Raw genomic sequence first — 14,138 nt, 5'->3', positions numbered from 1 at the left:
CCCGTGTCTCCTAATTCAGCATATATCCAGGAGCATAGAATAGAAATAGGCATTATCAGGAGGTTGCTAAGGGGAATTACTCATTCACATTATTTAAGTCAAGCATGTGGCTTGATACAGGTATGTGTGTGTGGGTCCCAGGTAACAAAGCTTTTCCTAATACTTGTCAGCCTCCGTAGTATTCAAAGGTAAGGTATTTGAGGAGGGTAAGTAGGGTTAGCTGAGTTTGTAAGGGTGGTGACCCATGACGGTATTCAAACCCTCATAATCAGGTCACAGATACACACAAAAAGGCTATGTGGCTAAGCTGGGAATGAGATGTAGAGATGAGACCTATCTTACCTGCACTTTGCCCTTGAACTCCCAGTCCTCAGTACTGTGAGGAGCTCGTAGTTCAGCCCATTCTGTCTGTGGTGTTTTGTGGTGGCATCACCAAGCAGCCTGAGGCTCTGTGGCACATCAGGCCTTGTCACCAGATCTCTCCCTCCAGTGCTTGGCAAAGGAGCACTTGGACTTGAACATGTCAGCCTTGCTCTGTGGAAGCACACAGCAACCCTGTGTGTGGATGGTGGACACAAAGACGGAAGAACACGCCTCTGGGGATAGCTGTGATGAGAGAGGATAAGGCAGTTCAAAGGAAACTCTGGAAAGAAGTGGGATTGCATTGGGGGTGTTGCTGTTTTTATAGGGTGGTAAAGGCCTTCTGACTGTCAGTCAAAGAATGGTGCCTTTGTGTAGACAAAAGGTGGAGAGAGGGTGAGAAAGGCCCTCTGGCCTAAAGCAATCAGGCCCAAAAGGGGAGGAGACTATGTGAGGACCCTGGGTGAGGGAATGTGCTTCGGTGTTCCAGACTTCAGGTGCCATATGTGGTGGCTGTGGTGGACTGAGGACAGAAAGCTCTAAAGCTCCGGTGGTCTGGGAAGAGGAAGCTGAGTGAAGCAGCGATTGGCTGAGACCCATAGTATCAAACAGGTTGCTGTCTCTTTTTCTATGTGATAGTCCACACTGGCTTTTCCCTGAAGCCGCATCTTCCTAAAGACCCCAACTGCCACCGACTGCAATTCTCAAACCTGTGGGTGGACATGGGATTGCAGAGAGAAGGTGTAGGCACACCACAGGCCAGTGCAGAGAAAAATCTGTCAGCGGCCCAGCACGCCTGAGAGAAGACAGCCCTTCTTGGTTCTTTGAAGAGCAGGAGACTGATGGAAAGCTGTAATGGAGAGTGGTCAAACAACGAGGTTAGAACCCTGTTCTTTACTTCTCTCATATCCTTCTTCCTTCATTTCCCCTAACTTCCATTCTTTCTCACCTTTTTTTCTTGCCTTTCCCCTTCCTCCCTTTATCTCTTCTTCCCTGTCTCCATCGGTATCTTTTGAAATCTCACATTTTGGCCTCCATGTCCCCTTGCTTTTCCCTTCCTTTTTTTTCCAGCTCCCTGCATCCTTCTTCTTTTTTTCCCATACTTCCTGCATTTTCCTACTTGCACCTCTCACTTTCCCTCCTTCTCTCTTCATCTTTTTCTCTCCCTTTCTTTACTATCTCCCTCCTCCTCTTCCTTCCCTTCTTCCCACCCTTTCCTTCGTATACATTTCTTTCTGACCTTTTTCTCTCCATTCCTTCCCTTCTTTCTCCCTTTCCCTTACCTCTTCTCTTTTTTTCTGTCCTCTCTTCCTTTTCTTTTTCTCTTCCTTCCTGTGCTTTTCCCATTCTTCTTTCCTCTCCACTTTCCTTCTTCCCCTTTTTTCTTCCCTCCCATTTTCTACTTTTCTCTTTTCTTTCTTGTTCCCTCCCCACTTTCCTCTTTTCTCCTTTTCCCTATTTCCTCCCATTTATCTCTCTTCCTCCTTCCATTTCCTCATATTCTCTCTTCTTTTTCTCCCTTTCCTTGCTCTTCTCTCTGCTTTTTTCTTCCATCACTCCCTTTTCCTGACTTCTTTTCTCTTTTAATCCTTCCTTTCCTTTCCTATTCATTACCCTTTCCACGCTTCCTCTCAGTTCTCACTCACCTTTTCTCTTTTTCCTGCTCCATAGCTTTCTTTTCCTTTATCACTCCTTCCTTTCCTGTCTTTTCCTCCCTTTTTCTATTCCTTACTTCTCCATTCCTTCCTTCCCTCTCAGTTAACATTCCCAAACCCTTAGTTTTCCTTCCACTTCCCCTTCCCCTTTCACTTCCCAGATTCCCCACCCAACCTTCCTATCTTTTCCCTAGTTTCTTTGCCTCTTTTTCCTCAATTCCTTCTTCATCCTCTCCTTTATTTTAATCTGTCTGTCCCCTTTCATTTCCTCTTCCTACATCCTTTCCCTTCTTTATCTCTTTTGCTCCCATTTCTACCTTCCATTTTCTTTCTTCTTTCCCCTTCCCTTTCCCCTTCATCCCACTCCTTTCCCTTCCTCTTTCTATTTTTCATTCCTCCCTCATTTTTCTTTTTGTCTCTGTTTCTTTCTACCTCCATTTTACTCCCTCCTTGTCACTTCCCATTTCTCCCCCTTTCCCCCTTTCTATCTCTTATTTCCTTTATTTTTACCTTCATCCATTTCCTTCCCTTTTTCCTGCCTCCCTCCCCACATTTTTTCTTCCAACTCTTTTCTTTTATCCCTTCTTTCCTTCTGTTTCCTTTTTTTTCCTATTAACTCCAGTTCTTCCTCTGCTTCCCTTAAAAAAAAATCCTGGTCTTTCTTTCCTTTATTCTTTTTTTCCTTTCTCCCCATGGTTTTGTTTTTCTTCCTCCCTCTCAGCCTCTCAGTTTTCCTTCTCTCCCTCTTCTCTCCTTCTTCCTTCCTTTCTGTGGTGATTTGAATGAGACTTTCCCCTACAGCCTCATGTTTAAATTCTTGGTCTCCAGTTAGTGGACTCTTTGGGCAGTGTCTTAGTTAGGGTTTCTATTGCTGCAACAAAACACCATGACCAAAAAGCAAGTTGGGAAGGAAAAGGTTTGTTCAGCTTACACTTCCATATTACTGTTCATCATCAAAGGAGGTCAGGGCAGGAACTCAAGCAGGGCAGGAACCTGGAGGCAGGAGCTGATGCAGAGGCCATGATGGAGTGTTGCTTACAGGCTTGCTTCCCTGGGTTTGCTCAGCCTGCTTCAGTTCCTGCCTCCAGGTTCCTGCCTTGAATTGTTGCCTGGACTTCCTTTGTTGATGGTCTATAATATGGAAGTGTAATTAAAATAAATCCTTTCCTCCCCAGTTGTGAAAAAACCCCATGGTTTTATCACAATAATAGAAATCTCACTAAGACAGGTATCAATTAAAAATCTGATTATGTAACAAGAAGGGTCAGATTTGGAAAGAAACCAGAGGTGGGTCATAGGAAAATGATGATACAATGCAAATGTGAAAAACTGTCATCTATGTGGGTGTCTCTGGGTCCCTTTCTTCATGCATAAAGCTATGTAACCCCTGTTTCCTTGATTTTCTTCAGGCTTCTAATTAAAGTTTCATCTTAGAGTAGAGCACTTCAACCACTCATCTTTATTGCTGACTATCTTAAGTGGTGTGTCCTGCTCCCTGATATTGCAGGGAGGGGTCACCAATCCCTTGTCTGCTTGCTCACTATTTCTCTTCCTTCCTTGGAATGTAAGCATAAAATTAGCAGCTCTAGGTACTTTTATTTCTTATTAAAATAAGGATTTTCACGATCCCTATTAGTCCCACCTATCCTGTGTGGGAGGAGCTTGCAGGGAGCAGTCAGATGGGGCTCCTGGCTTGTCTTTACTGTTTCCAAGTTGCATGATTTGCAACTTGTGAAAATCATTTTACCCTTCAAATCTTCAAAGATCTTCACTAAAGATGGACTCCCCTCATCAACAGAATATGCATTGCCCCTGTCCGTGTGTGTGCATATGTGCACGGATGTATGTGCAAATGTGTGTGTAGAGGTATATATGGTTTGTTTTTGTCCTTTATTTCTTTCCATCTTTTTTTTTTTTTTTTTTTGTCTTTTGAGGCAAGATCGCTTCATTGAACCCAGAGCTCATTGATTGGTTAGATTGGCTGGCCAATCAGAGGTCTGTCTATCTCCTGTTAGCTCCTGCCTCCCCTGCAAGTTCAGGCATTACAGACATCAGGAGCAGCTTCTTACATGCAGGGATAGGAAATCTTAATTCAGGTCCTCATGAATACAAGGCAAACACTTTACCCATGGAACCATCTTCCCAGCCCCAGATCCCTAGTTCTCTGGAACTCATCTGTTTGTTGATGGTTTCTGTTTTTATTTAGGTGGCACACATCACATCCTTGCAAGGTGTGGTGGTGCACACCTTTAGCGTCAGCACTCAGAAGGCAGAGGCAGAGGGATCTCTACAATTTCAAGGTCATCCTCGTCTATCTAGTGAATTCCAGGCCAGCCAGGGGTGCAAGGTGAGACTCTGTCTCCAAGAGATAAATAAACAGACACATAAATTTGTTTTGAAAGTCTAACAAAATCCCCCACAGAACCAGCCTTTCTCTTTGACTGACAGAATAATGACTGTCCTGTTGCTATTTTGCCACTTTGTCCTATTCACTGGATGAAGGCCAGATGAAGATAAACAGATGAAGTTTATCTTTGTAGTCTTTTTTACCTTATTGCTGTTACCTGCCAGTCAATATGTAATATGAAATGTATCATTGTGAGATGACTCATGTAGTTGCTGCCCTACTACCCGCCTTTACCTTTTCTGGCTCCAAACCTTGGCAGCTGGTCTTATCAACTTTTTAATGTTTCTATGCTAACTTAAAAAATAGTGGAAAAGAAATTAAAAATCTGAATACATGACCACAGAGTACCTAGTACCTGGGAGACAGAGGTATGAGGATTCTGACCCTTCAGGACCACCTTCTGCTTTATACTGCAGAAAACAAAACAGTACAATATATTTTAGCAGAGTAGTGCATATGGCATAAGATTTACCTTCAGAGTCCTTTTGAATTGTGCAGCTCTATGGTATTACATACCATATGGTATTATATTACCACTCATGAGAGTGTGTAATCATCATGATCATGTCCAGATCCCTTTCTGGTAAAACTGCAACTATGTCAACTCAAACATTTGCTTAGGTACTTTGTCTCCCTCCTTGCCTGACCTTCTTACTCAGGAGTGTATCCAGTTGGGTTACAGCTTCAGTAGACTTTGTCAGTATTATCTGAAGAAGTTGGTGGCTCCTCCATCTACATGGCTAGCTCTGGCATAGCTCCTGCGAGGTAGATCTGCCCTGAGTAATACCGTTGTGAGATGAATCCCAAAGGCGCTCAAATGTTCAAAACTGCTTCTGATCAGGCTCCCCACGAAGCCAGACTCTGCTTCTCTTGTGGCATGCCTGATGGCTGACGTCATTCCTTCCTTTCAAGCCTCCCACTCCACTCCTGAGTTCTATTGTTACCACATCCTGCTTGGTGCCTGCCCCCTGGAAATAGCATATGGGGGGAAGGAAGAGACCTCACTTGATAAACAAAACTCCTTATGTTTTTTTAATTGATATCCCATTGCATTCACTTGTACAGGCTTATCTAATTTAAAAAGCAAGTATTTGTTCATTGGGGTTTCTTGGCAGGATCCTTATATTGAGATACTTCATTTTTTTCTAATTGATGAATTTGACTCCTTCCCGCAGCGAAAGGCAAGGCTGACCGACACTAATGTCTCCTGTAGCTTCATTAAGAAAGAGAGCGGAGTAGCTCTCAAGGTAGTCTATGTTTTTACTCCTGATGGTGAATTCTGACTGTATGAAGGGAAGCCATGAGAAGTGGAAATTAATAACATTTTTTAGGTTTAACTCTAAAAACGGAGTGAGAATATTTCAAACAATCACGCGTTTAATATTTCACCACGTAGCTTTGGTGTTGCTGAACTAGATGAGGAAGGTTTGGTTTTGCGAATTTCATCTGGATCTGTGAGAAGTGAAGTGGAAGGAGGTCCTTGGGTTGCGCAGCTACTCAGTCTGGTTGGGGTAGGTAGAGTCAGGCAGCTGTTCAGCTGTCTCGTTCTGCGAGCAGAGGGCTCGGGAGGGCCAGGGAAGCTTCTGCCAGGGGGAGAGGGCGTGGCAGAGACCCGGCCCAAGGTTACTCAGAAGAGTCGTAATGTACTAGCGCTCTTGGGAGGGGCGTGGCTTGGCAGCAGGCAGGGGGCGGCCCTTAGCCGCCCAGGAGAGGGGCGGAGCCGAGGCGGGCTGGAGTCTCCTTAGAACAACCGCAGTCTGCGGGGTGTGTCAGAGACAGGCGAGGCCTACGGAAGGGGGCGGGGCTCTTGCCGGCCGCCGGAGGGGCGGGGCCGAGGCGGGGCCTGGCGCGCCTCCAAGAACTTCAGCGGTCCTGGGGCAGCGCGGAGGAGCCGCCCGCCAGCTAACGGTCCCGGGGCCGCGCGTGCCCGCCGTGCCCGCGGGCGACGCCTGCCGGGCCCTTTGCGGTCGGGAGCGCGCGGCGCGCCGGGGCTCGCTCCTCCTCCGCAGAGGCGCCTTCCTCTGCCTCCTCTGCGGGCTGCGGCAGAGCGCTGCGGCGGCGCAGGCCTGCGCCATGAGGATCCCCGCCCCGGGGCCAGCGGCGGGCCTCTCGGACCGGCGGGGCTGGGCGTGAGGCAGCGGCTTGGGGTGCCCGCCATGGCGGACAGGTGACGAGACCCCGGGAGGGAGGGAGGGAGAGAGGGAGGGGCGGGGGCGGGCCGGCCGCGCGCGAGCCCCGCTGACCGTCCCTTTGCTGCCTATCGCAGGTGGGTCCGCGTGACCGTGCTCCGCGGCTGCGTGGGCTGCAGGACCGTGGCGGTGCCGGCGACCGCCACCGCGCGGGACCTCAAGGAGCGCATCTGCGCCGAGACCGGCTTCCCCGTGGCGGAGCAGCGGCTGTGGCGCGGAGACCGGGAGGTAGGTCAGAGCCAGGCCTGCCTTAATAGGTGGGCGCAGTCGCACGCTGGCGGCAGGAAACTCGCCGGCTCCTGCCTGTCACGGAAGACAGATGCTAAGATGATTCAATAGAGCTTTGCAAATAGCTGGAGCAGAATGGTAGGAGCATGCGCCTGCCGGTAGTTGTGTGTGTGTGTGTGTGTGTGTGTGTGGTTTTTAATTTACACTTTTCACATTTGTGAATCTTAACTGCCTAAAACGAAGATACGTTTTTGGTGGGCTTTGTAAACCGAGGAGTTTTTTGAAATTCACGCACATCACGTTTTTTAGGACGGAATCATCACTCATGTTTTTCTGTTCCTAAGTTTAACAAGAATAGTGTTTGAAAAAAACGGCCTGTTCTGGAGCCCTTCTCACTCCCTTTGTGGTTCTGGGGCTGAGCCCTATGGCTTTGCATGTGCTGGGCAAGTTCTCTACACTCATTTCTTTGAATCACAGAAATTTACAGCAGAAAAAGATCTTCAGAAGTGATTTAATACTCAAACTGTTATTTTGAGGGGACTTAAAACTTCTCAAGTGCTAATGGATGGCTTAATACACCAATACTTTGGAATATAAGAACAGTTCACATGTTCAAATGTATTCTTAAATGATGGGGCAAACTCTACAGTTTTCTTGCATGGTAAGTTTAAATTTTTATTGAAAATAATCTTATTCTTTAACTCTAATATCTTTCCTTTCTTATGTGATGAAGAACATCATTTCCAAGACTTAAAAAGGCAAATGAAATTACAGGAGTAATGAGTGACATGGATGACATCTACTTGGATGTCCATACTGCTCAATTCACAAACCTCCAGTGTGGGCTTGACTTTTTATACACCAGGGTCAGTTTTCTGCACACTTAGACCTAGATTTCTGAAGAACTGTTCTTATGCCTCTCTACATTGTTTCTTATCACTTTATCCAGGGTGGGAGTAAAGTGGTTGCAAGACGTTGGCTTGCAGAAGGAGCTGAACACAGTCTTTTATTGCTTTCTTTTTATCTGTGCCGCCTTCACCTTCAGCTGCCTTTAAGGGTCTGCTGTACTGCATGTATGCCTACTTCACTTCTGGTTCTACTTTGTCGTATATTCCATATCTATCTATAGTTACATGACTCAGTGGTAGCTCTCACCATTGGAAGCGCTTTTTACAGAAGCCTTTGCAAAACTCAGAATTGGGGTGGGTGGGTGGTTTAGTGCTCATATTGTTTGAGTTGGGTTGGGTGGGAGGCTGAAAGAGATCTAGGGCCGACACTGATCTGGTGTGAGGCCATGAGGTGAAATTGAAAGCATGGAGTGGGAGAAGTGAGATGGGTCAGTGCTGTGCAAGCCTGCCAACCGAATTTAATCCTGGGAATCCGTGCAAAGGTGGAAGGAGAGAACTATTTCTACAAAGTTGTCCTCTGACCTTCACGCATGTGCCCTCACTGTACAGTCATGTACACCCCCCCCCACAAACTACAGATAAGTAAATGAAAGGATATACAGGAACTTTGAAAAGGACAAAATGATGGCAGTTAGATGCCAAATGGATCTAAAGGATGGACAGTGGATATAGAATAAGGCAAAAGGCTTTATGGAGCAAGTTTGTAAGCCTAGAGTCAGACCAGGAGAACAAGGGTTCCTTAGCAGATGACAGACAGAGGCAGCTCATTCTGGAATAAGTGTGGCAGTCAATTTGCGATTATATGTGGTCCAGCTGGTGGTGAAACATATAAGGAGCTAGGAAAAGGCACATAACGGAGAAGTGGGTGACCCAGATCTAACTTGCTGCTGCCATGTGTATGTAACTAGAGCCAAAGTAGGTTCTTTTAGGTTCTGCTTTCCCACTTGTAAGTCTAGTCAGTTCTAAGGTCTGTGACTCTAAAGAGAGTGGAAATCAGCTCACAGCTGCAGATCCAAAGTGGAAAGAGCAGTCAGAGATAGGACATGGCTGCTGTTTAGCATCTCTCTCTGTGTATTTGGGGAAGTGTAGGGAAGAAAGTTACTGTCTGTACCCTGTTCTATATCCTCTACACCCTGCTGTGTTCCAGACACTGTGCTGTGGCCTCTACCTACCACCTCATTTAATGCTCAGAAGAACCATTTTGTGTCAGCAGTTATCCCACATCTCCTGGATTTTAATAACCATCTCCCATTTGATCTCCCTACTCTCTGGATGTCATCTTTTGTCTGGTAGACTTTCCTTTGAGTCCCATGCCATACTCAACTTTTTAGATTGATATTATTAAATTCTGAATATTTCAGGGCGGGCAGCAGATGATAATAGATAGTAGGTGGTGATTTAGCTTTTCTGTCTTTTAACCTATTACAAGTGTGTCATGTCCCTCCCCTATCCCCCATTCCCAGCTTTTGACTCTTGAACATCTCCCTGTATCTTTGACACTGTAAAAAAGGAAGAGGTGTTGGGTGATCTGCTGAATAGTTACATTATCATACTGTTTAATAGGAGTCACTGTTGCTAATAATTGAAGATGTGTATCTGTGAGATTTGTAAGGGAGAAAGAGGCTAGGAAGACCAAGGTTCTAATGATTTCATAATCATTTAAAAAACAATGAAATGGGCACTTTGAATAGGGAGCACATTGGATCTGTGGGGAGAATGGGGGCATTTCTTCGCTTCCTTGTAGTATCCAGGAGATAAGGGGAGAGGGCCTGTAAAACCCCTGAATCTTGGCATACTCCATAGGAGATAGTACTGCTGAGGACATCTCTACAGCCCAGCTGTGCTTTAGGAGAGTCACTGCCTTGTGGTAGCCACACAGATTATAGTCTACCAGATTGTTAATTGTTGGACCTACAATTATATCTGGCTAAACTAATGCACTTAGATTAGGTGTCTCATTTCCTGCAATTGATTCTCTTTAAAACCTGGAGATTTCTTAGATTTCCTTCCTTTGCATTTTCTTCCAGTTTTTTTTTTTCCAGTGCACATTAGTGATCCTAAATGGGACTAGTGAGCATTGGTTTATGTATGACTTCCTTTTAGTAATTAACTAGATGGTTAATCAGCCAGTGGACTGATAATCCATAATAACATTATAGATAGCCATGTGTTTGAATTTCATATGTATGTATAACCTAAATATATAACTTAAATATTTTGTTTACTTTTTTTGTTGGTTATGCCCATTATAAGGAGTTTATCATTCTTTAGGTAATAAGCTGGATTCCTTTTGTTTAGTCAATATTTCATTATGCATATTCATCTTAATTATATGTATCTTGGCTGTTCGGTGTTCATTGTTGTGTGATATTTTGCTAGTGGCAGTCAGTATTCTCATTTATATTTCTTTAAGCACCTGTGTGCAACATGCTCTAGTTCTCACAGCATAGTTCCCGGGCCAGCAAGTGCATGATGTGACTATGCTTACTAACCAAAGACATCAGCAGTATACCCAGAGAGAGGGGCAGACAAAAGATGGCATCCAGAGAGTAGAGAGACCAAATGGGAGATGGTTATTAAAACCCAGGAGATGTGGGACAGCTGCTGCTGGGGGTGGAGAAATGCAAGTTAGAGTGGAGAGAGATGTTCCCCTCTCTAATCCCCAAGTGACTGTAGGTGGTGACACCATTGGTTGAAATGTGAAATAAAGATGAAGTGGTACCAGAAGTTTCAAAAGCTAGTGAGTGCACCTTTCCCCAGGTTAAGTTTTAGAGCCTTAAGATGTCGGTGAGGGAATATGGAGACAGTTGCTCCGACTGTGAAGCATGTCTTAGGAAAGCCGTCCTTCAGGTAAGCTTTGGAGTTGCGTTTGTTTTTTAGACTGTTGAAGAGGTCAGTGCAGGTAGACCATGTAGGTTTTATTTATGCTAATATCTTATACATATTTGAAATGTGAATTTGGGATGATTTGGGTTGGAGGTGTAGGTCAGGATAGAATACTTGCCTAGCTTGTGAAAGAGAGGGAGGTAAGAAAGGAAGGGGAGTAAATTATATGTTGAAAGAGAAAGAGGTTTATTTTTATTTGTAGTTATTTAAAGAAGAATTCTAACTTTTAAATTTAGATAATTTAGTTATTACATAAAGATTTTAACTAACATTCTGTTCTGTCCCCTGGAACATTCTTTTCAGACAAACTCATTTCTTGGTAAGGATGGTTAACACGTGTTACTTGAATGAGAAACATTTGAGGTAAGGTTTTGAAATGGTAGTATTGATGTTATATTTCATCACACATTTTTTTTTTTGTTGTTGTTCTTTTTCAGTTACCCGATTGGATCAAGATTGGAGATCTGACTTCCAAAACCTGTCATCTTTTTGTAAATCTTCAATCAAAAGGCTTAAAAGGGGGAGGTATAATATTGACTTTACCTGAAATATATGCCACAATTCAGTCCATTAAATATTTTATTTTAAAGCAGAAGCAGAGGGGAGGATGGTGACTGTTGAGAGCTGGGAGGAGGGTGAAATGAAGAGGTGTTGGCCCAAGAGTATGAAGTTTCAGCTCTGTAAAACAGATGAGCTCTGGATATCTGCTGCATAGCAAAGGGCCCAGTTATCATGACTAGTGCTTGCTCAACTATGTACCTAAAAGTGCAGCTTGGAGCATGGTGGTCCATTCCTGTGATCTCAGTACATAGGAAGCTGAGGCAAGAGGATCTTTTGAGTGTGAAGCTAGTCCAGACTACCTAGTAAGGTCTCAAAAACAAGCAAAACAATAAAATTGTTTTGGGAAGGGAGATCTTAAATGCTTTTCCACAAAAGGGATAAAGAGTTTTGAGCTGATTGATAAGGTGTGGTGTTGATGATAATGATGTTTTGATGGTTTCATGGGTATATACAGACCTCCACATTCAGCATTAAGTATCTATAGCTTTTTGTATATATTTCAATAAAGTAGCTTAGACTAAAGGTTGTATTTTAAAAATTAATTAGGAGCATATTATAGAATATAGGGAGGAGTTGCCCAAGCCAGAAGAAAATTGTGGATGGATTTTCACATCACACATAATTGTGTGATGAGTGAGAGCAATCTTTTGACATAGTCTTGCTTAGGCTTGGTCTTGGTGAATGACTGTGTCAAAATTATGCAAATCCATACAGGTTGATAATCCCTAATGCAGAAATCTAAAATAGTACAAAGGCATCTGGCATGATACCAACAATGAAAAATTCAATATGTCACCTCATTTAAACAGTTCATAGTAAAAACACAGGCACACGAAAATTTTTATGTAGAATTACCTTCAGGTGTGGGTATAAGGTATATATTATATAGACATGAATTTCTTTTTGGTCTTGGGTCTCATCCTTAAGATAGCTCATTAACTAGTACAAATATTCTAAAGTCTGAAGTATGGAATACTCTGTTTCAACCTATGGTGATGGTTTCTTTCTATAAGCATTTTGTACTTAATATGCAGATTTAAAAAAATTCTTATTTTTTTATTTAACTTCTTATCCATTCTTTGTGAATTTCACATCATTCACCTGAATTCCATCCACCTCCGTCTCCCTTTGTACCTACCCTCTGTCCCTGCAACCATCTCCCCAAAAGAAAAAAAAAATCTTGTTGTGGAAGCTGTAGTGTGTCCCAGTGTGTTCCATAGTATACTCTTGTCCACACACTTTTACTTGCAAACGTTCATTGCAATGAGTCATTGGTCTGTTTCAAGGCCTCTGGCCTCTGTTACACCATCAATACTGGAACCTCACTGGGACTTTTCTCAGTTAGCCTGTTGCCCTGTGTCATGGGGATCCTGCAGCTTTGGATCTGCAGGACTGCCCCCTTCACACACTCCAACAGTTCATAGATGGGGTAGATGCTGGGGTGGGCCTGGGTGGTAGCTAAGCTGGTCAGACTGCCAGCTCTCCTGCATCCACGCCACGAGGTCAAGCTCACCACTGCCCCAGCTAGCTCACCCAGTGCTGCAGCTAACAAGGGGTAGGCACAGCTTTCTTGCTTTCACGACCTTGGGGCTGATTCTTTTCTTTCTCTCTTTTTTTTAATTTTTATTTTATGTCCATTGGTGTTTTGCCTGCATGTGTGTCTGTGAGAGGGTGTCAGATCCTCTGGAATTGGAGTTACATGCAGTTGTAAGCTGGCATATAGGTGCTAGGAATTGAACCTGGGTCCTCTGGAAGAATGGTCAGTGCTCTTAACCACTGAGCCATCTTTCTAGGCCCCAATTACTTGTTCTTTAGGAATTTTTTCCCCTGCATCCTCTCCTTTATACCTTCCTGCCACCTATCTGAAGATGGCTTGGTCGGTTGATGTAGAACAGTATAAGGAGGACTTAGTTCTTAACCTAGTCAATCATTGAACTTCATAGCCATCAGAATATTGATTAGATTTAAGAGTAATGAGAATGTGGCAATAAGTAACATTATTTCTGGCCTGCTTTTCATTACAGGAACAATAAGAAGCATCAGTTATTTAATCTGTTTAGAAAATAGCAACACCTCTATCCCTCTGTCATTCTGCTTGCTGTTGAATTAACCTTTTGTGATAGTATATCTTGGAAAAATCCTTTGTAACTTAATGTGTCACTTAGTTAAAAGTCTTGAGATTTGATAACACTGAATTGGGCTTTCTATTGAATGGCTTAACCTGGTGGATTTTGGTCCTAGGATTGTGCTGTGCCACACATGAAACCAGATCACACACAGGTAGAAAGTCATGAAACCTTTTTTTAAATAAATCTTTTAAAAATATATTCTGCGTTTTAGGTCGATTTGGCCAAACAACTCCACCACTTGTTGATTTTCTCAAGGATATCTTAAGAAGATACCCAGAAGGAGGGCAGATCCTTAAGGTAGGATATCTAATATCTTTGTGGCTTACTTTTCAGAGTGGTGTTTTCATTTGGTCTAGATTTGATTGTATTACTTTGCCTCCATGGCCACAGTGCATAGCTGAATGGAGTTGACTTGAGAATGCCATTGGTATGAAGGGAGGAGGGTTTGGGGTTACAGGCTACACTAACTACTGTATGCTCTCTTTAAACAGTTTCTTCTAGGAATGCTTTTATAGAGCACTGAGGCCTGGTGTCATGCACCTGCTATCAGTCAACCAACCAACTAGCCAGTTAGTTGTTCAGTAGCCTAACACAAGTCAATGCCAGAGGTGCTGAACACATGCTTTAGAGGTTTGTTTTGTGAGAGAGTTTACCTTAATAGGATAATGACTTATTTATATTTATATTATGCATGATCACATGAATTATTTTTTTCAGGATGGAGTGGGATTCTCTTTGTAGTCCAGGCTGGCCTCTAACTCAAAATGCTTCTGCTTCAGTCTCAGTGCTAGAGTTATGGACATGGTTTGTGATTC

The 14,138-nt window shown here is 43.7% G+C and overlaps 1 protein-coding gene across 7 annotated transcripts in view; it reads left to right on the top strand.

The window, feature by feature from the left end:
* Nucleotides 1-14,138, top strand: part of Sacs (sacsin molecular chaperone) — a 107,221-nt gene that overhangs the window by 28,008 nt on the left and 65,075 nt on the right. For 6 of the 7 annotated variants that reach the window (XM_060391078.1, XM_060391071.1, XM_060391068.1 and 3 more), the window contains 3 exons: nt 6,689-6,839; nt 11,071-11,158; nt 13,535-13,620. In XM_060391078.1, the coding sequence (XP_060247061.1) occupies nt 6,689-6,839; nt 11,071-11,158; nt 13,535-13,620 (325 nt within the window). Of the gene's footprint in view, nt 1-6,338; nt 6,590-6,688; nt 6,840-11,070; nt 11,159-13,534; nt 13,621-14,138 lie in introns of those variants that run through there. The other variant, XM_060391070.1, reaches the window with a different exon arrangement.

Source organism: Meriones unguiculatus, chromosome 9, assembly GCF_030254825.1.
Source record: "Meriones unguiculatus strain TT.TT164.6M chromosome 9, Bangor_MerUng_6.1, whole genome shotgun sequence".
Lineage (NCBI taxonomy): Eukaryota > Metazoa > Chordata > Mammalia > Rodentia > Muridae > Meriones > Meriones unguiculatus.
The sequence above is the reverse complement of the archived record's forward strand: the minus strand, read 5'-3'. Positions and strand labels throughout refer to the sequence as shown.